Here is a 25757-nt window from a genome sequence, read left to right on the forward strand (position 1 = left end):
ACTTCCAGTTTTCTGGTGGCTCATTGGAGATCAGAGTCTCATGAATGTTCCTGCCTGGACTGGCTTTGAACCACAATCCTCAGATCTCAGCCTCCTGGCTAGCTAGAATTACAGGTGAGCCACTGGTGCCTGGCTTTTTTACTTGGGAATTTTTGTGTGGGCAGGTCCTGAGGTTTGAACTCATGGCATAGATACTGTCCCTGAGCTTTTCTTCTTAAGGCTAGTGCTCTACAACTTTCAGCTTATTATTATTAGTAGTAGTAGTAATAGTAGTAGTAGTAGTAGTAGTTATAGTAGTAGTAGTATGTTTAATTGGAGATAAGATTCTCACAGACTTTGCTGCCCAGGCTGGCTTTGAACTGCAATCCTCAGCTCTCAGTTAAAATTACAAGCACCAGCCACAGATACCCAGTGTCATTTATTTATTTATTTTTAATTGAGATGGTCTCACTATGTTACCCAGGCTGCCCCCAAATTCCTGGATTCAGTTAATATCTGAAGTCCTGGCTACTCAGAAGGTAGACTACAAGAACACACAACAGCCAGCTACTTGGTGTTTATTGAACTAATAAATGAGTATTCATCAAACTGGTCATTGACACATGGGTAGAACAACAACAACAAAAAGCCCCTAAGAGAAGAGGGAAATAGAATGTTGAGAACAGGAAAGATCTAGATTTCAGAAAGTCTTGAAGAAATCATTCTAGGCTGGAAAAAAAAGTGTCAACAAAAATCACCGAGGTTAGTGCGTGTTGAAGAGTCCAAAAGAGGAGTTTGACTTAAGCACAAGGTGTCTGCCTGGAGGAGGAGGAGATGGCGCTGGAGAGAACTGGGTCTGGATCACGGAAGACCGTGAATGCCATTCAGAGTGTGGGGCTTTGCAGCTGGTTTTAGAGCAGTGGGTGTGACAGAAGAGGTGTGTTAGAGATTAGTCAGCAAGGAGCTCAAGAGAGGGTAGAGGTTTAAGCAGTAAGTATCTGTGACAAGTGAGGAATGAGGACACTTTGGGGACACCACTCTAAGAACAATGTCACCTTCCCTTCTCCCAGGAAGCCTCTAGGTATTAGTGGATCTTCCTCTCTAATTGCTAGGGCTGAGTTGTCACTTGGCTTCAAATGAGGCTAGGACAGGTTTTGTTTTGTTTTTCCCCCATAGTATGATCCTTTGGACTGGCTCTTGTTGGCCAGGTGGGCTGTTCTCAGAGTCTCATTCACTAGCCTTCCTCTACTGAGAGGAAAACTAAGAGCCTTTGGCCCTGGACATTCTGAGAATAGGTATTTATGATCTCTCTGCAGGTGTCATCCAGGAGAGCTGGGACCTGCATTATGGAATTGGCAGAATCTTGAGGGTGGAGAGTTTAGAAGACTCTCACTGTCAGCTTTAAGAAAGCTTGAATATGTCAAGTATGGCAGATGAAGAAACTAAGGCCTACAAAGATAACATGACTTGCTTGAGAACACACAGCAAGTTTAGAGCACAATCAGGACTGGAAACCAGGTCTTCCTGGAGAGAGAGACAGGAGGAGTCTGGACTATATAACCTGTTGCAAGTAGAGTGGAGATACGGGTTTGACTCTTGGTTCTGCCATTGGCTATAGTTAATTACGTTGGAAACCAGGGTCTCCCAGTGTTTTCTCAACTGTTAATTAAGGATACTAGTTTTGGGGAGTTATGAAGATCAAAAACCATAGCACAATGCTTGACACACAAGAGTTGAATGTTGGTTTGTGGTCTGGGAGTGGCAACAGTAGGTGCCCAATAAAATAATTTTTTTAATGCATCAGAGAGTATGAATTCACACACCAACGGTGAGATTTCATAAACCTGTTTTTCCTGTGTAAATCAGTTCTAGTAATCCCTGTCGGGTCTCTCCTGTCTAGTTCCGGTAACTACGTGGAGTTAATAAGGTGTGCAAACATTCCAGAGCTGAGCTGTCTCTAGGTGAATGTTTACTCGGTTCAAAGCAATTCCAAGTCCTACATTTCCTGTCAATCGAACTCTCCCGCATTTTCAGGTGCTCCCCTGGAACTTAGGAAGGGGCCAGCCCTCCCCCTCCCCCCCCCCCCCCCCCCCCCGCTTCTCTCCAGTCTGCTGAGGGGGGAGTAAAAAACAGGGGCCGGGGCTTGGGAGAACAGAAACTGTGTAGGGATAAGGGGATGCGACGGAAGAGGGAGAGTAGGCCGAAGGGCAGGTGGGGCGTGCAGGCGCAGGGCGAGGTGTAGATTAAAGGAAGGGTGCGTACACATCGGGGGTCAAGCCGGCGAAAGGATGTGGGAAGGAACGGAAGAGGTCAGGGCGTTGACACAAGTACAGACAGTGCAGGAAGAGGGGATCCTGTAGGTGGAGTTGGGGTAGGCTTCAGTGAGAGGTCTGCGGGTGACGGAGGACAACGAAGCCAGGCTTCCCCCAGTCACCTCCCCAAGGCTCAGATCGCGACTCCGGGGCTGGACGGAGCCGGCCGCCAGCGAGCCGTGAAGGGGCGGGGACCGGGGGGATCCACAGCCCGTGATTGGCCGCCGCCCTGCCGGCAGGTGACGCGCGGCGGGCGGGCCCCTTTGTGACGTCACAATCAGCTGTTTGAACGTTCCAATTTGTGCCGTGAGCCCCGCCACAGCCGGCCGCACAGACTCAAAGCCCCGCGGGTGAGTGCAGCTGCTCCGAGCCTCCGTGCGCTTCGCGCTGCCCCCTACCCGCCCGGCGGCCCCACGATGCGGCCCAGCCTGTGAGCGGCCGGCCAGCCTGGGACGCCTGGCCGCACAACTACCTCACGCATCCCCGCCCGCCGTAGCGCTCCAGCCCCTAGGTGAGTCCTGAGTAGTGGGGGTCAGAGGGGCTCCCCGCGCCCCAGGGCACGCCCTGCACCCCTCGCCCGCTCTCTGGCCTTTGTTTGTCTTCGCCGGCGGCCGCTGGGGCTGCTTTCCCCGCTTGCGATTGGCTGCCGCACGCCGGTAGGTCGTGACGTCACCGTATTTGCATATGACATTGAGACGTCACCAAGGCCAGCACCGCCTCCCCCTCCTCACCCCACCCCCCCCGCGGCTTGGGTTGCTTGTCCTCCGGTGACCCGGTGGGCGCTGTGTTGGGCTGGGCCAAGGGTGAGAAACGCAGAAAAGGCGAGCGGGGGCCAGAGGGCGCTCGGCTGTTTCCCGGTAACCTTGGGGCTGGGGTTAAGCCTCTGACCTCCCACTTTGTGCATGCGACCTGAGAGAGGGTCCCGCGGCACAGTTGGATCTAGGTTGGTGGGGGGTGGGGGAGTTCGCCCAGGGATGAAGACAGCCTGGAGATCCAAGTCCTTAGGGCAGCGCCAGATGGTAGTGGAATCCCCTCTCTAGCTTCAGGCTCCGCCCCAGAAGGACTAACATAATAACAACCTAATCCGGGACTTGTGCTTGTGTGCAGTGCTTTAGTTGATGTCACTCAGCCTCCAAACTCTGTTTTTCTTTTTTGGCAGTACTAGGGAACTTGAGGTTCAATCTCTAGAGCTTGTGTGTGTGTGAGAAAGAGAGGGGGGAGAGAGAGAGGAGGGAGGAGGGGGAAGAGGGAGAGAGAGAGGGAGAAAGGGAGAGAGAGAGTGACTTCATTTCATGGAAAGGGAAACTGAGGCCCAGAGAACATTAGTACTTCACTGGAAGTCATGCTCACTGATTAAGTGATGAATGCATAGCCAGGGACAAATATATGATAGGAGCTCAATTCAAGTAACAAGTTACACATTCTTCTTCCACTGAAGGACTCTATTTTGGGCTCAGCACCCATCATTTAATAGGGCTCCTACACTCCTCAATCCCTGATCCTTTTCCAGAAGGTTTCTGGAGGTTGTGTTTCATTCATGGTCCTGATTTCCTCTACCTTACCATTCTTTACAGCCCAATAGAATTGTTGTTCTCCCAGCTGTTTTGACCAGAGAAAAGTGAGTCACTAACTGCCCGCCTCTGGAGGGCTGATGTTGGTTAAGGGTAGAGGGTGAGGTGGAGTTCTCTCTATTTGATCCTCATTATCTCCCCAGCTTCCAAGTCTGTCATCTAGGAAGGGACTCAACCATCCTTAATGCTGGTGATTACAGAAGTTGAGCTGTCCCCTCTTCTCTGCTCACAAGGGGTAGAAGGGGGTGGAGAGGAGCTGCTGACCTTCCATATGGGTGGGCATAGAAACTTGTACCTGGAACCCTATGCCCAGGCTCGGGTTTACTAAAGAATGGACTAGGCTAGGGGTGGTTTTGGACACAGATGTTGTAGTTATTAAAGGGAATAGTTCTTCCTTGAGCAGAGCTGTGAATCTGAGAACCAGGAAGCTGGCATGCTGGGAAAGAAAATCCAAGAGGCTATTTGACCTCAGGGAGGGAGTATCTACTCTGAACCTCCCTTTCTTCAGTTGGTCTCTTAACTGTAGAGGCTAAGAGCAGGTTCTGCACTCACTGGGTAGTATGGGAGGTATGTAGTGGACCTTGGTGCCAAGAACCACAGACATTTATGGGGGTGGGCTGAGCAGAGGGGCTGTGGTTGGACCACGGATCTTGTCTTACTTCCCTGGTCTCTGGATCTTTATATCCTTGGACATTTGCTGTCCAAGGATATATATACAGGCTTTCCTACCTGTATATAATCTGGACTGGATTCTCAATGACTTGAGACTAGACCTGCTCCACTGCTGCCTAGTTATGTGTTTGAGGATTAACTTGTGTTCTCTCAGATCACAAAATCAGATGGGTGCAGATCTATAGATACCACTTTGACATCTTCATTCCTCATCTTAGCCCAGTTAAGGACTGGCTAATGGCTTGGGTCCTGGTCCAATCTTCAGTGCTTATCATTAGGGCTGTTGGGACCTGAGAGATCCTTTCCTCTCTCATCACCTCCCACTGACCTCTTGTCTCACTGGGGCCAGGCAACCTGATCATTTTTCTCCTAGCCAGAATGCTGTCCTTGAGCAGGAGCCTGGAAAAAAATAAAGGAGGTAAAGGGAGGTGGGGACTTTACCTATCTGACAAATAGATATGAAGCTTGCCCAATCTCACTTGTGAGATCCTAGCAGTTCTGTGGGATTTCTGCCAGCACTTTTCGAGCCACACAGGCTCCTGTGGTGGTTTTTAGTCTCTGGGGTAAAAGACTGTTGTTTAGGAAATCATGATGAAATCCAAAGTCCTTTATGGCCCCAGTCACCAAATGCCTAATGTAGACACACATCCAGCAAAGACAGTGTACACAGCGGTTGTGGATGCTGCCTCTGACTACACAGGTTCAAATCTGTGTATGTGACTGTTACCTTACTCCCTGGGCTTCCTCTGTTTTCTTCATCTGCAACCCTCACATGGATATTTATATTTTTATGATGATAATAATCACAGTATGGGCAATTCAAGCCCTCCTGGAGAACTTGTATTTTCAAGGTCCAATTTGGATGTTCCATCTTTTGGAGACCTTCTGTGACACAGCTGGTCATATATCAGGCCTTCTATTTTCCTCCAGAACCTTGGAATAACTTTAGCTTACTGAGTGACCATTGTGTGCTTAGACACTGTTCCAAACACTTTGTGTTTGGTTCTTTTTTTTTTTTTTTTTTTGGTGCCAGTCCTGGGGATTTTGAACTCAGGGTCTAGGAGCTGTCCTTGAGTTTCTTTTGCTCAAGGCTCTACCACTGGAGCCACAGCTAGGCTGTACTTCTTTTTTGTGATTGATCAGAGATAAGAGTTCCACAGATGTTTCTGTCCAGGCTGGCTTTGAACTGCCATCCTCAGATCTCAGCCTCTTGAGTAGCTAGGATTACAGGTGTGAGCCATGAGCTCCCAGCTCATTTAATTCTTATTAGAGCCCAGAGAAGGGTACTTATTATTAACAGTCATTTGACACGAAACATACACACACGTAAATAACTTCCTAAGTTCCTATAGAAAACCCTGGATCTGTATGCAGAAAGACACCAGAGTTTCCCCACCCATCCCTCTTCTTTTCACTGCTGGGGGTACATGGGGGTGGACTTTAGTCATCCTGATGCCTTGCTTTGATTCCCAGGATTTTACACTGCCGTAGGGCGCCCCCTTGAGGCCGCTTCGCCCCTCGACCATGTTCCAGCGCCTCACCAGCCTCTTCTTCAGCACCCCCTCGCCTCCTGAAGACTCGGACTGCCCCGGCGCCTTCGTGTCGGAGGAGGATGAAGTGGACGGTTGGCTCATCATTGACCTGCCGGGTGAGAGCTGAGACCACGGGCCGCACTTCGACTCCCGGGCCTGTGAAGTGCTCCTAAGGGCGCACAGCAAGGGAGGCGAGATTGCTACTTTGGGGGTTGGAGTTCTCCAAGTCAACTGGGCAAACTGAGATGACCCTGGAAGGAGGGGGAACCTGTCACCTTCCCTTGCAAGCCTGGACTCCGGTCTGCTGGCGGCACACCATTGGGGCCCACCCCTGGGGTCCCGTAGGGCATCCTGGGCACGACGACGGGCAAGGACTGCGGGTCTGACTAACGATGCCCTTTCTCTCCCTGTCCCCTGTGTCCGGTATGTGTGTGTCCCCCCCCCCCCCCCCCGCTGCTTCCCCTCCTCCGCATGGCTCCCCCTTCCTGCACCCCGTAGATAGCTACGCGGCTCCCCCCAGCCCCGGGGCCGCCCTCCCCGCCGGCCGCCCCCCACCCGCGCCCTCCTTGATGGACGAGAGCTGGTTTGTTACCCCTCCCGCCTGTTTTACTGCAGAGGGTCCCGGCCTCGGGCCCGCCCGCCTCCAGAGCAGCCCCCTGGAGGACCTCCTCATCGAGCACCCCAGCATGTCTGTTTACGTCACCGGCAGCACCATAGTGCTGGAGCCTGGGCCTCCTTCCCCGCACCCCGAGGCTGCCTTGCCGGATGGCGATCTCAGTGATGGGTGAGTGGGAAGGGGAGGCGAGGGTGTGGACGGCGGGTTGGGGGCTGTGGGCGGCGCTTTTGGTGTGTGGGCGTGGCCTCGCCACAGGGGCGGGGCTTGAGGCCTGGCATAGAGACTCAAGCCAGAGGGCTTAGTGGTTGGAGCTGCCCAGGGGCTTGTACAAATTGGGGGTTGGAGCTAATCCTCGCCCCGCCCCCCTCCCCGCCCCTGCTTCCACTTCCTGGTCCAGTTTACCTGTCCTAGGGACTAGACCCGAGGAGGCATTTCCAGTTTGACTCGGGACAAGGGTTGTACCCATCCGTTGGATGTCAGGTGCTCCATTGACCAGGAAATTGAGAGTAGGAGGTGCCTGCGCCCCATCCCCAGATGGGTCCCGACAGAGCTCCGCTCCCCCCACCCCCGCTCTATCCTTGCAGAGAGCTGGTGCCGGCCCGCCGTGAACCTCGGGCCCTGCACCACGCCGCGGCTCCTCTGCCGGCGCGAGCCGTGCTGCTGGAGAAGGCGGGCCAGACGCGGCGGCTGCAGCGGGCCCGGCAGCGGGCCGAGCGCCGCGCGCTGAGCGCCAAGGTGGTGCAACGGCAGAACCGCGCCCGGGAGAGCCGCCCTCGCCGGCCTAAGCACCAGGGCAGCTTCATCTACCAGCCGTGCCAGCGCCAGTTCAACTACTGAGTGCCCTCACCGCGCCACGAATCCCTCGCAGTCTCTGTGTCCCCTTGGTTCCCTCTGCAGCAGCCAGTGTGCTGCTCCAGAGACGGCTGGGCTGGGACACCACCCCTCCTAACTTACGTGGGTCCGGAGGGGTGGTGGCCCTTCCTTAACTCCCTTGATTTTTTTTCCCTTTTGGGATCCTCTGATCCACCTCTGATCCACCTCTGACCACCCCCCACCCCCTTTATCCTTCCTAAACTCGCCATCTAATCCTGTCTCCTCACCCTCACTCCTGATCTTCTATGCTTTTCTGACTCCCATCCCTGTCTCTCCCTACCTACCTTTGCTTTTTGCCTCCCCCCCCTCCCAATTTCTGGGAGCCTCTCTTGCTCTGATCTGACTTATACCCCATATCCCATCTTCAACTCCTACCTTACAGGATTCACCCTTTCCTGTGTTTGGCATTATATTTACTCCTGTTCCCCAATTCATTCCTAGCAATTCCCTCAGAAATGGATGGAGAGGGGACTCTGAGCCTCACCCTGACCAAGTCCAATCTGCCATGCCTGGGCCAGCTAGTCAGGGGTCAGGCTCAGGGTTTTGCTTCTAGTCTTCCCCTTCTCCCTGTCCTGAGGGGCTGGACTTCCAAGAGCTGCTTAGGCCTAGAAAGGTAAAGTATGTAGAAGAGGATAGTGAAATGTGAGCTTAGAGGGAGAAGGTGGAGGGGGGAATCCGGGGAAAGAGCAGCCTACGGGAGATGCAGACAGGACAAACAGGTTGAGAAGCTGTAAGGGAGCAGGGCACAATGGGAGCTGACATCGTGTATGTTCAGAGAGGACAAGCCCTGCTCTCAGGCCAGAGCCTGGAGCCAGCCCAGACTTCCCTTTCCTATAATCACACCTCCCAAGTCTTTTCCTGAAATTTACCCCTCCTCAGGTCCTGAGTCTGAAGGGCTTAATACCTTGCCACCTCCCCTTTCTATGTCACTCCAGGAGTAGAGGCTGGGTAAGGGCCTGCTATCCTGGCCATTTATTTGTTCACATGCCTAAGGTGCTAGAATTAGCTTAGGGAGATGCAGGCGAGGGCTTCTGGTCAGAGAAAGGGCATATACCCCAAGGGAAAACTGCAGAGGAATGATGCTCAGAAGGACAAGCTGTGGGGTGAAGCTCTTGCCTCTGGTCTTAATTTAATTAGTATGACTGGCTAATAAACACTCCTAGGTAGGAGGCCAGAGCCCCTCTCTCAGTTCCCAAATTTTCCCTGTCTAGGCTCAGGGCCTTCAGGGGCCCTCTTCTTTTTCTCCTACAGGGATTTTCCTTTTCCAGTTTGTTGGAAAAGGAAAGGTGCCCTATGGCCCTCTTCCCCTCCCCTCCAGGTATCCAGAGAAAGGATCTGAATCCCTGGATGAGGCATATGGGACAAGGGCAATCAGCTTTCCTTTTGTGCTGGGACTGAATTTTGGGCTTAGACACCAGCAACAGCCTCTTGAAATGCCCGGAGTTGTTTCCCATTCTCTTTCTAGCTGTCCTTTTCTAGTGTGTGCTCTTTCTTCTTTGAAACTTTAAAGATTTCCTATTATATACTAATATAGGTCTTCCCCTTCACCCTAATTCCAGATTTTGAGTCTTCAACTCCAATTTGGGGTTGGATAAAATACTGCATTCCCAAGGGCAAAAAGCAGCTGTCTCCCTGATTCTATATCCCTAGGCCTCATATGATATGTGGGGAAAGGAGAAAGGAGGTATCCCCATGGATGGTAGGATAGGGACAGAAGCCCTGTTGTGGTCTTCTATTCCACGGCAAAAGCCCAAATCATACTCTAAGCAGATCAATGACCCCACACTAGCTACTAGGGTTCAATCAGACAACCTTCTTTCTATCCTCAAGTTCTTCAGTTACAACATAGTACTTTTATTCTTCAAGCTACCTTTAGGTCACTTCCTAGCCAGCTTAGGGTCTTCAGCACTTATAAGAGCTGAAATTCCTTCCAGCCCATCTTGCCTACTTTTCACTGCCAGCCAGAGCCTAGGGTCAGTCTTGAGCAGTGCCCATGATCCTGCTTGGTGGGAGAAGAATCTGAGTGATGGGGCATTTGACTCACATTTCAGAAGGTCTTGCCTCTTACCTGTATTTCTAGAGGCTCCTGTAGTTCTAGAACTCTTCAATCTCTTCACCTGGCTGGTTGCAAAGCTCATTTTTTTGTACTTTCCTATAAATTCTGTAGCATTGGAGTGTGGCAATATTTGAATTATGTAGAGATTTTTAAGAACCAACACTACTCAGTCTCCTGCTAGTCTGACTCCTGAAGCATCAGACCTTGTCATACTGTATTGACTGTGTATGTGCCTTTCACCTTGAGCATGCTTCAGGATTTTTTCGTAAACCACAGAACTTGAATACACAAGGGAACCAGAATTCACAAAGTCCTATGCAACCTTAGACCGGAGGGGGTTAGAGAGTCTGTCTTGACTGATTTCAGAGATCTAGGGAAGTTTGTACCAGTTTGTATTAATGTCAGTACTACCAGCACTTTGCCAAAACTTAGGATGTCAGAGGGACCTGTTTCTAGAGTGAGTCCCAGTTACATCAAAGGGTGACTTCCAGCTTTCCCCTATAAGTCTAAGTGGTTCTCTTGAGCTGGATGTCACTTTCTAGCCTTTGTCAGTCTGGCCCCAGCAGGCACCATGTGTGTATGAGTGCAGTTTGGTGCTGTTTTGGAGTATGCCTGCTGCCCAGTCCCCTGCCTGAAACCTTCCAATCAACTTGCTATGACCCATAAAGTCTTAGGTGCAACAAGGACCCCACCAGGGTTCTTGGATGCCTCCCAGGATTCATAGCTTTATGTGAAGGGACTGAATGCAGACAAACCATAGCCTGCTTCTAATAATTTTCTCCCTACCCTGCCACCTAGTTCCAAATGCAAGTTGAGTGCATCTCTGTTGGGTGTTTTATGTTGAGACTGGCTGAAGTGAAGACTTTGGTTGACCATGTTGTGATGTGTCGACAGATTCAAGGACACAACCACCTCGACCTGGTCATATGGCATGCCTGTGTATGTGTGTAACAGGATTCTGATTGTTAGATTGCAATGCTAATTATTCCTCTATGGGAGAGAAAATTAATATAAAGAAAAACCAATAAAAATCTATTTAAAGCACATTATGCATTCTTCCTGAGTGGAGCTAAAATATGTGAAGCACCGTGCAATCTCAAGCAGTCGAGGCATAGGGTATTTTTTATGTTGGCTTTGTTTCTGGTGTGTATATCACAGGAGGGGAAGAAGGTAAATAAGCTCAGAGAACAGAGTCTGACAAAGGGGCCTGACTCATAAACGCTATTTTTAGGGGGCATTTATAACATATATTAAGATAGCTGAAATAGAGATGGGAATAAGCGCTGCTATCATTGACTCATTCTTTTGGTCTCAGGCACTGGGTCTCAGGCACAAGGGGAAGGAGCCACTGGAGGAGAGGAAAGTATAAATCTACCTCTAGGAAATAATGGCAGAAGGCTAGAGCTGAGGCTGATACAGGACAACCTCAGGCCCTGAAATTCTTAGAAGACTGAAAGTAGGGAAGGGTAGAAACATCTGGTTTTAGAGGCTATACTGACTATGAAGAATTTAACCAGGAAAGAGGAAAAAAAACAAACCTGGACATGTCCATAAGCCACTCCCAGACCTGCAACAGATGAGAGTAGGATATTGTGGACAGCTCTGCAGTGTATAATACAAAGTGACCCTTTTAATGTGGGAGCTGCCCATTGAGCTACAGAATTAGACTAAAGATACTGGGCTAAAACTCAGGGTCTCATACGCTCACTCTGCTGTTTTGCTCATACTGGCAATCTACCACTTAAACTATACCTCTAATCTATCTTTTTGTTGATTAATTGGAAATAATCTCACAGACATTTCTGCCTGGGATAACTATGAACTACAAATCTCAAGATTTCAGCCTCCTGAGTAGCTTGGATCCTAAGTATGAGCCACCAACTCCTGGCTTAAACTGGTTAAATTCTTGATGCTGGTGCAAATAATCTTGTCAGTCTGGGTTTATCTTCTGGATGGTGGATGTAAACACAGTTAGTGTTGGGAAACAGGTGCACAGAGAAAAGATGTATAAAGTGATAAAATTATATATATTGTCCTCAACTTTCTAGATTTTCAGATGCAGTGTGTTTGGAGTCACAGGTTTGTATTGACTCATGGTCCAAAGGAAGAGTTTACTCTCCCAGTAAATCCTTACCAATAATATACCTGTATGTTCTATAACAATGACATTTATTTAACACATTCAGTATTTCACATTGTACAAACCCCTTAGATTCTCTTTATTCACTGGTCCATTTCTACAACAAATACATCCAAAACACTATATAATAAAATTATTTACAACATTTTCAAATGACAAGATTGTTTTTGCCCTGCTACTGCTATTCACACACAGTACTTCCCACAGCACAAGACATCATTAGAAGATCTAAAAATGCTCACCCTGTACTCTAGGCTGCTTAGGAAATGTGAAAACTATTAACATTTATGATGGCATTAGCTCCTCTCAATACATGGCAACATTTTAGAAACCTTGAATTTCATCCTGTAACACCAAAAGGGCCAAACAACCCTGCTTTTCCCCATTGCACTTTAAAAAACAGGTGGCAGGGACTAGGAAAAGGGTCACATTATTAAAATGACTAACTGTACAGAAATAGATTTTAAAAAGTCACAGCTCAAAATTACTCTTTGTAAAATTCACACACATTTACAAGTATCAAGTCACCCTCCGGCTTGTTTACTTGGATTTTCTTCGCTTGGATTGCACCGCACTGGTTATGTCTGTGGGGAAAAAGGAAGGACACATTCAACTGAGGCAATTTGCTGCACAGTCCACAAAGGCCAGGGCTGATGAAAGTGAGACCCCACTAGACTGAGTCAGTTTAAGGGATACTTGGTGTGGAGAGTCACACGCTCTGCCTCATTAGAGCCTGACAGTTATGGGAACGTGATACAGGTGAACAGGTGTTGGGAAACAAAACATATCTGTCTAGAACAAGTGGCAGGGTAAGATGGTGGCACTAGGGTTTGAATTTGTGGCCTCATTCTTGCTAGCCTGATGCTCTACCACCTGAGCTAGGCCTCCAGTCCTGCTTTTTTGTTGGTTATTTTGAGATAGTATCTCAAGACTTTTTCTGCCTGGCTTTGAACGGCAATGCTCTAGATCTTAGTCTCTTAAGTAGCTAGGTTTATAGGCATGAGCTGCAAGCTCCCCAGTAGCTCCCCCCCACCCTTTAAATTGGGCAATCAATCTGACAAACTTCAATTCCTTTCAATGAAGTGTGCACAGGCTGGGAGTGGTATTGGTGAGAAGTCTATGAGTGATACCACAGTGAATAAATTGTGTCAACCAATAAACTGGTTCATTTTTGGAAGCAAATCATTGTTTCGTAGAAGGGAACTTGTTATAAAGTCTCTAACATGACCACAAAACCCTGGTTCCTAGGTGTCTACTATGTCAGGTTTCTCAAAGCTAAAGATATATACAGGGGCTGGAAAGATGGCTCAGTGGTAGAGTGCTTGCCTTGCATGCGTGAGGCCCTGGGTTCGATTCCTCAGCACCACATAAGTAGGGGGAAAAAAAGGCCAGAAGTGGCACTGTGGCTCAAGTGGTAGAGTACTAGCCTTGAGCTGAAGAGCTGAGGGACAGCGCCCAGGCCCAGAGTTCAAGCTCTAAGACCAAAAAAAAAAAAAAAAAAAAAAGAATAAAGATATATACAAAATGGAAGCCATTCACAATAAGCAACAGCCTTATCTGAGCCTCAGGGCGACGTGGAAGAAATGGGAATTAAGTGATTTATACGCAGTAGCAGGGATATGAATGGGAGGACTTTTCCTTTAATTTCCCTTGCATACTAGTAATTTTCTTTCTATTTTGAGACATATGTCTTGCTATGTAGCCCATGCTGACCTCAAACACTCAAGGGTCTGCCTCTGCCTCCCCAGGGATATGTGCCACCATACCCAACTACTTAATCTTATCCCGGCTTTATTATTTTTGTGCCAGTCCTTGGGCTTGAACGCAGGACCTACACACTTGTGCTCAGGACTCTATTATATGACTCACAGCTCTACTGGCTTTTTTGATGGTTAAATGGAGATAAAATTATCACAGCCTGTAATCCTAGCTACTAAGGAGGCTGAGATCTGAGGATTGAGTTTCAAAGCCAGCCTGGGCAGGAAAGGCTGTTAACCACCAGAAAACTGGAAGTGGCACTGTGGCTCAAGTGGTAGAGTGCTAGCCTTGCGCTGAATAGCTCAGGGACAGGGTCCAGGCCCAGAGTTCAAGTCCCACGACGGACAGAAAAAAGAAAAAAAGATTATCAGATTTTCCTGCCTGGACTGGCTTTAAACCTCAATCCTCAGATCTTAGCCTTCTAGTAGCTAGGATAAATCTAGACATTTAAAGAAGTTTTATTTTTAGGGATTGAACTCAGGACCAAGCATGCTAGGCAAGTGCTCTATTTTCTGAGCTACTCCCTCAGTGCCCCCTCCTTTTTTTCTTTTGTCAATCATGGGGCTTGAACTCTGGGCCTGAGCGCTGTCCCTCAGCTCTTCAGCTCAAGGCTAGTGTTCTACCATTTGAGCTACAGTGCCACTTCTGGTTTTCTGGTGGTTTATTGGAGATAAGAGTTTCACGGGGCTGGGAAGGTGGCTCAGTGGGAGAGTGCTCACCTTGCATGCATGAGGCCCTGGGTTCGACTCCTCAGCACCACAAAAGCAGAAAAAGCCTGAAGTAGGTGCCGTGGCTCAAGTGGTAGAGAGCTAGCCTTGAGCTGAAGAGCTGAGGGATAGCACCCAGGCCGAGAGTTCAGGCCCCAAGACCGACCAAAAAAAAAAGTTTCACGGACTTTCCTGCCTGGGCTGGCTTTCAACCGAGATCCTGAGATCTCAGACTCCTGAGTAGCTAGGATTACAGGTGTGAGCCACCAGTGCCTAGCTTTCAGCCCCTTTTTTATGAGATGGAGTCTTATTAAATTTGCCTTGACTAGCCTTCAACTCATGATCCTCTTGTTTCTACCTCCTGAGTGATACAGGTGTGTACCACCATACTCTGCTCATTATTTATATTGATTTTAAAAAGTCACTATTACTTTACATGCTGCTCCATAATAGGTATTTTCATCTTAATATAAAAATAGTGTTTTAAATACTTCTCATCAAGGTAAGAAAAACCTCCTAGCACATTAATATGAGAGATAATTTGCTAGGCACAATGGCACGTATCTATATGTAATCCCAGCTAAATGGGAGGCAGAGATGAGAGGCTCACAGTTTCAAGCCAGCTTGGGCAACGCTAGTGAGACTATTTCAAAATAAACTCGGTTGGGCTGGGAATGTGGCAGCGTGCTTGCCTAGCATGCATGAAGCCCTGGATTTGATTCCTTAGTACCACATACATAGAAAGAGCCAGAAGTTGTGCTCAAGTGGTAGAATGCTAGCCTTGAGCAAAAGAAGCTTAGAGACAGTGCCCCAGCCTTGAGTTCAAGTCCCAGGACTGGCAAAAAAAAAAAAAAAAAAGCTGGGTGGGGCACTGGTGGCTCATACCTGTAACTCTAGGTACTCAGGAGTCTGAGATCTAATGATTGTGGTTCAAAGCAAGCTTGGGCAAAAAGCCCATGAGACTCATCTTCAATTAACCACCACAAAGCCTGATGTGGAAGCATGGCTCAAGTGGTAGAGCTCCAGCAACAAGAGAAAAAGCCAAGCAAGAACATGGAGCCCTGAGTTCAAGGCCCAGTACCAGTATAAAAACAAAAAGCAAGTTGGGTGTGGTCTTTTGCACCTGCAATCCCAGATAAGGTGGGAAGCAGGAGGACAAGAAAGAGAAAAAAAGCTGGGTGTTGGTAGCTCATGCCTGTAATCCTAGCTACTCAGGAGGCTGAGATCTGAAGATCATGGTTCAAAGCTAGCCCAGGCAGGAAAAGTCCGTGAGACTCATCTACAAGTAACCACCAGAAAAATGGAAATGGTGTTGTGGCTCAAAGTGGTAGAGCGTTAACAAAAGAGCTCAGGGACAGTGCCCAAACCCAAATTCAAGATCCACAACCACCATCACTACCACCACCACCAACAGAGAAAGAGAAAGAGAGAGGAGATGTAAAAAGCAAAACTTTTACTGCTGCTAACTACGGTAATTACCAAGAAGTGAGATAAATTCTAAGAAGAGACCTATGAAATGTTTTTAAGGTCCTGTAAGTGAAAAAATTTTAAAATTGTCTTCTTATTGGGAGGTCATATTGATTGTGCCATTTCACAGCTTGTTTGTTTCATATATAAAATGTAATTATGCAGTTTTATAATTATAATAAAAATTTAAAAATACATAAAATCTTTTTGTTTATCAATCTTTTACTAATCACAAGAATTAAATTTGACAGGATGTTGAAATGGTCTTCTTTAGTTCATGTAAATGAACTAAGTTTTACACAACTTCCCATAATCAATCCTCCTTTCTTTCCTTTCTTTTTTTTGTTGTCAGTCGTGGGGCTTGCACTCTGGGCCTGGGCACTGTCCCTGAACTCTTCAGCTCAAGGTGAGCACTCTACCACTTGAGCCACAGTGTGCCACTTCTGGTTTTTTGGTAGTTAATTGGAGATAAGAGTTTCAAGGACTTTCCTGCCTAGACTGGCTTCAAACTGTGATTCTCAGATCTCAGCCTCCTGAGTAGCTAGGATTACTGACATAATTAATTCTTTATATCTATATATGAAAGCTTACTGTTTACTGTAGCAAACTTGTTATTTGCACTAAAAATATATGAGGTTTTGTCTTGACTCTGTTCACCCTTTAAAAAAATCTATCAATTAGATCAAATTTGGAAGCTTCTCCCTTGTTATGAGATAAAGAATCAAGTGGAGAGTGGAGAACTAAGCAATGTCAGGCTCCCCTTCCTCCTTTGCATGTTCCCATCTGTCACTGCTTTAAAGCACTCAATGAACTGGCATGTTGCCTTTGAGGATGAATCAGTGAATAGGGCCACCTGCAATAAACAACTGACTTGTGCTAGAACTGCCAAAAAAGGAAATCACCTTTTGGATACCCAGGGGGTGATGATAAAGGAAGTACTTTTATATTATCATTTAAAATGTTTGTAAAAATTGATTTTGAACCTGGGTGCTAGTGGCTCACACTTGTAATCCTAGCTACTCAGGAAGCTGAGATCTGAGTATCTTGGTTTGAAGCCAGGATGGGCATTTAAGTTTGTGTGATTCTTATCTGCAATTAACCACCAGAAAGTCTGAGGTAGGGCTGTGGCTCAAGTGGTAGAGCTCAGGGACAGTGTCCAGGCCCTGAGTTCAAACCCCAGGACTAGCACAAAACAAAACAAAAAAAGAAAGATCATTTCTATGTTAATGGTGCATTAATTTCAGAAGGCAGGACTTCTCATTTGCACATTTGTGAAAATATACCCAGTCAAGTGCAATTTTATTTATTTATTTATTTATTTTTGGTCCGATCGTGGGGCCTGAACTCTTCTCTTCAGCTCAAGGCTAGCGCTCTACCACTTGAGCCACAACGCCACTTCCAGCTTTTTTCTTTTTTGCTTATGTGTTGCTGAGGAATCGAACCCAGGGCCTCAGGCATGCAAGGCAAGTGCTCTACCACTGAGCCACCTTCCCAGCTCAAGTGCAATTTTAAAAAGGAACAAAATGAACCCCAAGATAGGGACACATGAGGTTTTATCTTTGTCACTGTTGTTTTTAATGTAATACATGATATTTTTGTTTTTGTATGTTCTTCCCCCATGGTATAACCCCTGCTTTCACTGTATTTGATTCCTGTGCTCTGCTTCTTGTATATACATTTTTCTAATTTAGGGAGGGGAAGAGAAATAACAAAATGCTGAAATAAGGATACAGATTGACCCATTGTAACAATGAGATGTATAAAATACTATGTTTAAAATGAACTTTACAACTTCAGGGGAGAAGGGGTGGGTGCAGAGGGAGGAGTTGGGGAGGGGGGAGAGGGTAGTGATGGTAGGGAAAAACAAAGGAGGGGTAACAATGCTTGATAGGAAATGTACTCATTACCTTACTTATGTAACTGTAACCCCCCTGTACAATAGCTTTACAATAAAAATTTATAAAATGTTAAAAAAAAAGAACTTTACTGATTTGTGGTAGTGATTTTTTCTGATTGTAATGAAAAATAGAGACCAAATCCACCAAAATTAAAAATGGATCAGAGTGACCAACCAACCATGTGGGCCTCTTTGGCTCTGCCCAGAAATCATCTATTGCACCTGCTCCAATCTGGCAGTATAATAGGTTGTTGCCAGATGATATAAGCAAACCACTCTCACGGTGATTAATGTCACTGATTCCCCTAATACAAAAGACTAACTCTTCTTGTTATAAAGTACTCATGGTATTTCTCAGCTTACAAGATTTTTATAAAAAACACACAATGTTTCTGATTTTTTGTTTACTAAAGTGCAAAAAGGACAATATCTTCCCCTCTTCAAACTGTAAAAAGCATAGATTCTTCAGGAACACACTTCCATGTTTCAGGTACCCAGCATTAGATAGTATATTATATTAGAAGTCAGCTCTACCTCCTCCCAGGAGGGTCTTGCTGTATAGCCCAGGCTGGCCTTAATTTTTTTTTTTTTTTTGGGGGGGGGGGTATGTGCCATAGGCCTTTAACTCAGTGCCTGGGTGCTGTCCCTGAGCATTTTCATTCAAGATAAGTATTCTACCACTTTGAGCCATGGTACCACTTCCAGTTTTGGAGGTGGTTAATAAGAGATAAGTGTCTCACAGACTTTCCAGCCAGGCTGGTTTTGAAGTGCGATCCTCAGATCTCAGCCTCCTGAGTAGCTAGGGCCTCATGCATACAAGGCAAGCACTCTACCACTGAGCCACCTTCCTAGCCCAAATACAAGAGTTTTAACACTTAAAATCCCAAACAGTTACAGTATTGATTTCTGACATGAAAGGTAACTTATCCTTGGACAGTTAGAGAATAATAGCCTAAAGGTATGAAACTGATGTGGGGATTTGCAAATAACTTTCCACTTGTAGGGCTGGCCAGACATACAGAGCCCCTTACCACCACTCCATATAAGCTCACAAAGTCATGATGGTCCCTGGTGCACAGCAAATAATACCACCATGAGGCTCTGGGCTCATGCCTGTAATCCTAGCTACTCAGGAAGCTGAGATCTGAGGATCACGGTTCAAAGCCAGCCTTGGCAAGAAAGCCTGTGAAACCCCTATCTCCCAATAACCACCAAGAGGCCAGAAGTGGAGCTGTGTAGTAGAGTGCTAGTATAGAAAAAAAAAAAAGGGGGCTGGGAAGGTGGCTCAGTGGTAGAGTGCTTGCCTTGCACGCTCGAGGCCCTGGGTTCGATTCCTCAGCACCACATAAGCAAAAAGAAAAAAGCCGGAAGTGGTGCTGTGGCTCAAGTGGTAGAGCGCTAGCCTTGAGCTGAAGAGCTGAGGGACAGTGCCAAGGCCCAGAGTTCAGGCCCCATGACTGGACCCAAAAAAAAAAAAAAAAAAAGCTGGATGCCAGTGACATACCTATAATCTTAGCTACTTAGGAGGCTAGGAGGCTGAGATTTGAGGATTGTGGTTTGAAGCCAGCCTGGGCAGAAAAGTTCCCATGAGACTCATCTCCAATTAATCATCCCAAACAGAGTTTTGGATTAATATGTACTTCTCTACAGCACTAGTGTTAAAACATCTGTCCTTAGGGCAAGGAATGTGGCTTAATGGTAGAGTGCTTGCCTAGCATGCATGAAGCCCTGGGTTTGATTCCTCTGCACCACATAAACAGAAAAAGCCAGAATAGCACTGTGGCTCAAGTGGTAGAGTGCTAGCCTTGAGCAAAAGAAGCTTAGAGACAGTGCCCAGGCCATGAGTTCAAGCCCCCGGATTGGCAAAAAACAAACAAACAAACAAACACAACAAAAACTGCAAGTGGCACTGTGGCTCAAAGTAGTACAGTAGCCTTGAGCAAAAGAGCTCAAGGACAGCACATAGGCCCTGAGTTCAAGCCCCACATAAGATAATTATGTACCATATTCTATAGCCTCAAAGACCTTGAGTCTTTGGGAAAGTAAGGGGCTACAAGAACAGAGGGTAAGTAGATTTTCCCATAGGCATTCATGTCCTTCGCTTTCATGCTTGTATGTATGTATACGTGTGTGTGTGTGTGTGTGTGTGTGTGTGTGTGTGTGTGTGTGTGTGTGTGTGTGTGTGTGTGTGTGTGTGTGTCTGTCTGTCTGTCTGTCTGTCTGTCCAGGTACTGCAGCTTGTATTCAAGTCTTGTGCTCTTGCTTAGCTTTTTCACTCAAGGCTGGTGCTCTCCACTTTTGACTTTTTGCTAGTTAATTGGAGATAAGAGTTTCAAGGTTTTTTCCATGGGCTGGCTTCAAGCTAGATCTTCAAATCTCAGCCTTCTGAATAGCTAAGACTACAGTCGTGGGCCACCAATGCCGAGTTGTTTAACACTTTAATATACCACTAAGTATGCTTCTTTTCTTTCTTCTTTTTTTTTTTTTTTTGGGTCCCGTCGTGGGGCCTGACCTCTGGGCCTGGGCACTGTCCCTCAGCTCTTCAGCTCAAGGCTAGTGTTCTACCACTTGAGCCACAGCGCCACTTCTGGCTTTTTTCTTTTTGCTTATGTGGTGCTGAGGAATCGAACCCAGGGCCTCATGCATGTAAGGCAAGCGCTTTACCACTGAGCCACCTTCCCAGACCAGTATGCTTCTTTTCAAACAAGTTCCTTCCTGCTTAGGAGATGATTCTCAGAGAAGAAAAAAATTGGTGGCTTCATTTCTATAGCCAGGAGTAAGATAACTAAGTGGACCATGCTTGTAATGTATATAGTGTACCAGTAAATAAAATAAACCTCTTATTCCCCATCATCAGTTTTCTTCTCACTCTCTAGCAGGTTGAAGTAAGAAGCACTACTTCCAACAATGCTTTTTACCCTCTGTATTTGACCTGCAGATTGTAGCTTACTCTTGGGAGGCTTATGAGGCATATGACATTCCTCCTACCCAGAAACATGACCTGCCAACAACAGCTGAACCCTCAGATCAGTGTCAATAGTGTTGGTATACTCACAGAATCTGCCATCCTAATAGTAACTCACTGTTTCTCCCTAGTCCTGCTGGTATCAGGAACTCGGCCAGGATCTTAGCTCTTCCCCAAATGGAACTACTCAAGCCCAGTGCATAATCTGAGAGGATGAAATAGGATACCTTCTCAGCTCTGGGCCTTTGCACATGCTATATACCTTTTGCCTAGAATATGCTGATACTCATAGCCTGGCTAACTCTTTCTCATCCTTCAGGATTCAGCTTAATTGACCCTATTTCCAAAATGCCTTCCCTGAGCAGAGGGACACTCCCTATATGCTCTTACAGCACCATGTAATTTTGCCATATTCAACAACACACTGTATTCATTTCCTTTTCCTCTCTCCCCTATCTTCCCCTTTCCTTTCCAAGGCAGATTCTTTTTTTTTTTTTGGGTCCAGTCGTGGGGCCTGAACTCTGGACCTGGGCGCTGTCCCTCAGCTCTTCAGCTCAAGGCTAGCGCTCTACCACTTGAGCCACAGTGCCACTTCCGGCTTTTTTCTTTTTGCTTATGTGGTGCTGAGGAATTGAACCCAGGGCCTCAGGCATGCAAGCAAGTGCTCTACCACTGAGCCACCTTCCCAGCCCCTCAAGACAGATTCTTGCTATGTAGTCCAGGCTGGTCTAGAACTTGTGATTCCTCTACTTCCACCTTCCAGAATGCTGAGACTACATGTGGAATAAACCTGTAAATGCCCAGTCCGCTTATGATTGGGGCTAATCTTTCAATGTGGTGAAGACAGAACTTCTGTCTTTTCACTCTTTGGGACCTAATATCTAGTAAGTTCTTAAAAAGTATCTTATGGGCCGGGCACTGGTGGCTCACACTTGTAGTCCTAGCTACTCAGGAGGCTGAGTTCTGAGGGTCGCAGTTCAAAGCCAGTCCAGGCAGGAAAGTCCGTGAGACTCTTATCTCCAATTAACCACCAGAAACCAGAAGTGGCACACTGTGGCTCAAGTGGTAGAGTGTTGCCTTGAGCTGAAGAGCTGAGGGACAGCGTCCAGGCCTAGAATTCAAGTCCCATGACTAATCCCCCCACCCCATCCCCCGCCAAAAAAAAAAGTATCTGATGGGTGTTCATTTAATAATTACTGATTCAATAACTTTCTGTATTAGACAGTATACTAAGCACCTGGAACTCAGCAGTGAACAAACCTAGGCATAATCTTCTTCCTAAATATGGTCTAAGTATTAATTACCTATTGCACAAATAGGCATGTATGTTAATAACTGTGTCAGCTTATGGCTGCTATGATCCCTCATAGCAGTAATTATTGAACTAAGAAGGAAGGGTGGGAAGTTAAGGAAGAGAAGAAGGTTGGGAGGGGGAAAAGTGCTCCCTGTAATAGCTCCACATATGCAAATAGGCCTAGAGATGAGGACAGCATGTCTAAGTTGCTGAGGGAGGTAAGATGACTCAGGGTGGGGGAGTGGGAGGGCATGACAGAGGTCAGATTACCCAGGACCTTTGTAGGCTGTGTTGAGGCTGTTAGACTTTAATCCTAATTAAATGGAAAAATCACTGATGGGTTTTAAATGGGGAGAACAGCAATACTAGAAAAAGTAGGTGGGTCTGGGCCACCTGAAATAAAATCAGCAGCTTTTGGGGGTTGGATTTGATGTGAAGATAAAAGAGAAAAGTGTCAGGGTGGACTTGTCTGGATAGATGGTAGTACATTGATAGAGGACCTGACATTGGAGGGAAAAGATAACAAGGCTTGTTTCAGACACACTGAATTTGAGATCCTGTCAGGTTTGGGCATACAGTTGTCTAAAATTTCTAGAAATCTACCTTTCTAAATCATATGTGAAAGACTATAACTAGAGAAGGGGGAGGAGGGCATGAGTGAGATCAGTTAGGGGCAAGTGGTAATGGTGATGACTCAGTTGAAATCTGAGAAACATCAACATCTATAGAAAATGAACAGTCAGAGATAGCAGAAAATGACTAATAGTTCATGGTCACAGAAGCCAAGAGAAGAGTTAACTCAAAAAAGGAGACAGTCAGAGAGAAGAAAAAATCTGGTAATTTAAGTTTCTTTTTCTTTTTTTGGTTATTGTAGGGCTTGAACTCAGAGCCTGGGTGCTATACCTGAGCTATTTTGCTCAAGGTTAGCACTTTGAGCCATAGCTCCATTTCTGTTTTTTTAGTGGTTGATTAGAGATAAAGAGTCTCATGGGGACTTTTCTACCAAGAGCTGGCTTTGGATCATGATCCTCAGATCTGAGCCTCCTGAGTAGCTAGGATTATAGGCATGAGCCACCAGTGTTGGCTTTAATGTTTCTTTCTTTTTTTTTTTGTCAGTTGTGGAACTTAAACTTGGGCCTGGGCGCTGTCCCTCAGCTCTTCAGCTCGAGGCTAGTGCTCTACCACTTGAGCCACAAGGCCCACTTCTGGCTTTTTCTGTTTATGTGGTGCTGAGGAATTGAACCCAGGGCCTCATGCATGCGAGGCAAGCACTCTACCACTAAGCCACCTTCCTAGCCCCTTTAATGTTTCTTAAAGTCAGGAAAAATAGGAATAGAGACACAAGTGGAGGCATTAGCCTTAGACTTGAGGAGGGGCAGCTCAAAGTAGCAACAAAGAAGGCTATTAATAACTTTTAAGTCTTGGTAGTAAGAAATAGAGAGAGTTCTATTTTCTCTGTGAATATGTCAGTGCCTTTATCAAAGGCGAGTGGAAAAAGTAGGAGTTAAAAGTTTAAAAAGAGTACATGGAAGTCAGGTGGGCACCGGTGGCTCACGCCTGAAATCCAGCTACTCAGGAGGCTGAGATCTAAGGATCCAAGTTTGAAGCCAGCCCAGGGAGAAAAGTCCACTCTTATCGCCAATAAAGCTGGAAGTGGCTCTGTGGCACACATGGTAGAGCACTAGCCTTGCACACAAAGATGCTCAGGGACAGTGCCCAGATCCTGAGTTCAAGTCCTCAGACTTGCAAAAAAAAAAAAAAAAGAGTACAGGGAGCTGGTTGGTTCAGTTGAAGTGGCTGAGATCTGATATTACAGTTTGAAGCTGGATTGGGCAAGAAAGACTACAGGACTTACCTTCAATTAACCACCCCCAAACTGGAAGTGAAGCTATAGCTCAAATGGTAGAGCTTGAGCTCAGGGGCAGAGCCCAAGCCCTAATTTCAAGCTCCTGGACAGGTACATACACACAAAAATAAGTGAATAAAATAGAGTACAGACACTAAGTATGATGGTGAACATCTGTAATCCTAACACATGGGAGGCTGAGGCAGGAGGATCACAAATTTAAGGCCATTATGAATAATATAACAAGACCCCATCCTCTCAAAAACAGGAAAAAAAAAGAATAGAGGTTAGGAAAAAATCCTTTTCACAGGAAAAGATAGCTGAGCTATATCAGGATCTATGTGAAGTAGGTGATCATGAACTCAGACTGATCAAGCTGCTATTGTTACTATGTTCTTTTCAGCAGTGTTCATTGCCCTTCTGAACAAAGAAAGCATATAGTTAAATGAACTGACAAATAAATGAAAAACCCAATAAATAGCAAAAAATCAAGAAACCAGCCAAGTTTAAGGAATAGAGCAAACATGAAGAACAAAGTGCTCTGCTGTTGCTATGATGAAAACCCTATTCCTCCATTTGACCTGCAAATAGTAGCCACATCCCACTGCTAACCTTTAGAAGAGCTGGAGGCTGAAGCAGGTCGAGAGGATCGTTTACGATGTCCATTTTCCACACTTTCAGAAGCCACAGTTGGCTCTTCTGTTCGGGAGTTTCTTCGGCTTGGGGTTTTAGATTTTTCAACTATCTCTTTTGGCTCACTGCTGAAAAAAAGGAAACAAAGTTTCTAAGGAGCCAAGGGAGTCAAATCACATAAAAAAGTACTTATTTATATTTTAAAATTTACTTTATTTCAAAGGTGATATACGGAGGGAGGAATTATAATTACATGAGTCAGGTAATAAGTACATTTCCTTTTGTACACTGACTTCCCTTCACTCACTTTCTCCCTGTCCCTCCCGTCTCCACCCACAAGTTCTATAGTTCACTTTCTTTTTCTTTTTTCATTTTTTTTTTTTTTTTTTTTGCTTATGTGGTGCTGAGGAATCGAACCCAGGGCCTCTGGCATGCAAGGCAAGCACTCTACCACTGAACCACCTTCCCAGCCCCTATAGTTCACTTTCATTAGTGTCTAGTGAACTCTACCTGCTCTACTTTTTCACCCTTTTTTTTTTCTGTAAAAAAGTGCTTTTTAGATAGAATTTCATTAATAAAGTAGGAGATTAAAGCCAGGCACTGGTGGCTCACACTTTTAATCTAAATTCTAAATAAAGCATAATGCTGAAGAGTTTACTGGAAAACAGAAACATAAAGAAGTTAACAATTTCCATTAAAAAATTGTCACTGACCCCCCCCCCCCCAAAAAATTGCCACTGATTTTCCTGAGGTAATCATTTTCCTTTCAAAAAATTAAAAAAAAGCTGGGTGCCGGTGGTTCATACTTATTATCCTAGCTACTCAGGAGACTGAGATCTGAGGATCCAGGTTCAAAGCCAGCAGGGCAGAAAAGTCTATGAGACTCTTATCTCCAATTAATCTCTAGAAAACCATAGGTGGTGCTGTGGCTTAAAGTGGGAGAGAACTATCCTTGAGCACAAAAGCTCAGGGACCGTGCCCAGGCCTTGAATTTCCTAAAAATTGGATGTTCTAATTTTTAAAAAGAATAATGAAAAAGCTATTTAAGATGTGTGAAGGGCCAGGCACTTGTGGCTCACGCCTGTAATCCTAGCTACTCAGGAGGCTGAGATCTGAGGATCACAGTTCAAAGCCAGCCTGGGCAGGAAAGTCCATGAGACTCTTATCTCCAATAAACCACAAGAAAACTGGAAATGGCGCTGTAGCTCAAGCCATAGAGTGCTCACCTTGATCTGAAGAGCTGAAGGACAGCACTCAGGCCTAGCGTTCAAGCCCCACAACCCACAAAAAAAAAAAAAAAAAAAAAAAAGGCGTGAAGGGCTGGGAACGTGGCTTAGCAGTAGAGTGCTTGCCTAGTATACATAAAACCCTGGGTTCTATTCCTCAGTACCACATAACCAGAAAAAACCAGAAGTGGCACTGTGGCTCAAGTGGTGGCA

At 46.2% G+C, this 25757-nt stretch overlaps 2 protein-coding genes across 10 annotated transcripts in view; one reads left to right on the forward strand and one right to left on the reverse strand.

Annotated features, from left to right (window-relative positions):
* The first annotated feature begins 2569 nt into the window (after positions 1-2569).
* Positions 2570-10655, forward strand: Tp53inp2 (tumor protein p53 inducible nuclear protein 2). 3 transcript variants are annotated; one of them, XM_042694752.1, is made up of 4 exons: positions 2570-2641; positions 6008-6182; positions 6565-6850; positions 7267-10655. In XM_042694752.1, the coding sequence occupies exons 2-4, from the start codon at positions 6059-6061 to the stop codon at positions 7517-7519; spliced, it is 663 nt and encodes a 220-aa protein (XP_042550686.1). In that variant the 5' UTR covers positions 2570-2641; positions 6008-6058; the 3' UTR covers positions 7520-10655. The 3 variants fall into 3 exon arrangements, with proteins under 3 accessions (XP_042550686.1, XP_042550685.1, XP_042550687.1); XM_042694751.1 differs by having other exon boundaries at positions 2582-2802; XM_042694753.1 differs by having other exon boundaries at positions 2582-2802; positions 6682-6850.
* A 1106-nt stretch (positions 10656-11761) lies between these two features.
* Positions 11762-25757, reverse strand: part of Ncoa6 (nuclear receptor coactivator 6) — a 97337-nt gene continuing 83341 nt past the window's right edge. For 6 of the 7 annotated variants that reach the window (XM_042694745.1, XM_042694750.1, XM_042694749.1 and 3 more), the window contains 2 exons: positions 24298-24446; positions 11762-12335 (listed from right to left, as the gene is read on the reverse strand). In XM_042694745.1, coding sequence (XP_042550679.1) covers positions 12292-12335; positions 24298-24446 — 193 coding nt within the window. In that variant the 3' untranslated portion in view covers positions 11762-12291. The remainder of the gene's footprint in view (positions 12336-24297; positions 24447-25757) is intronic. The other variant, XM_042694748.1, reaches the window with a different exon arrangement.

Source organism: Dipodomys spectabilis, unplaced genomic scaffold, assembly GCF_019054845.1.
Source record: "Dipodomys spectabilis isolate Male_0828 unplaced genomic scaffold, ASM1905484v1 ptg000175l, whole genome shotgun sequence".
Lineage (NCBI taxonomy): Eukaryota > Metazoa > Chordata > Mammalia > Rodentia > Heteromyidae > Dipodomys > Dipodomys spectabilis.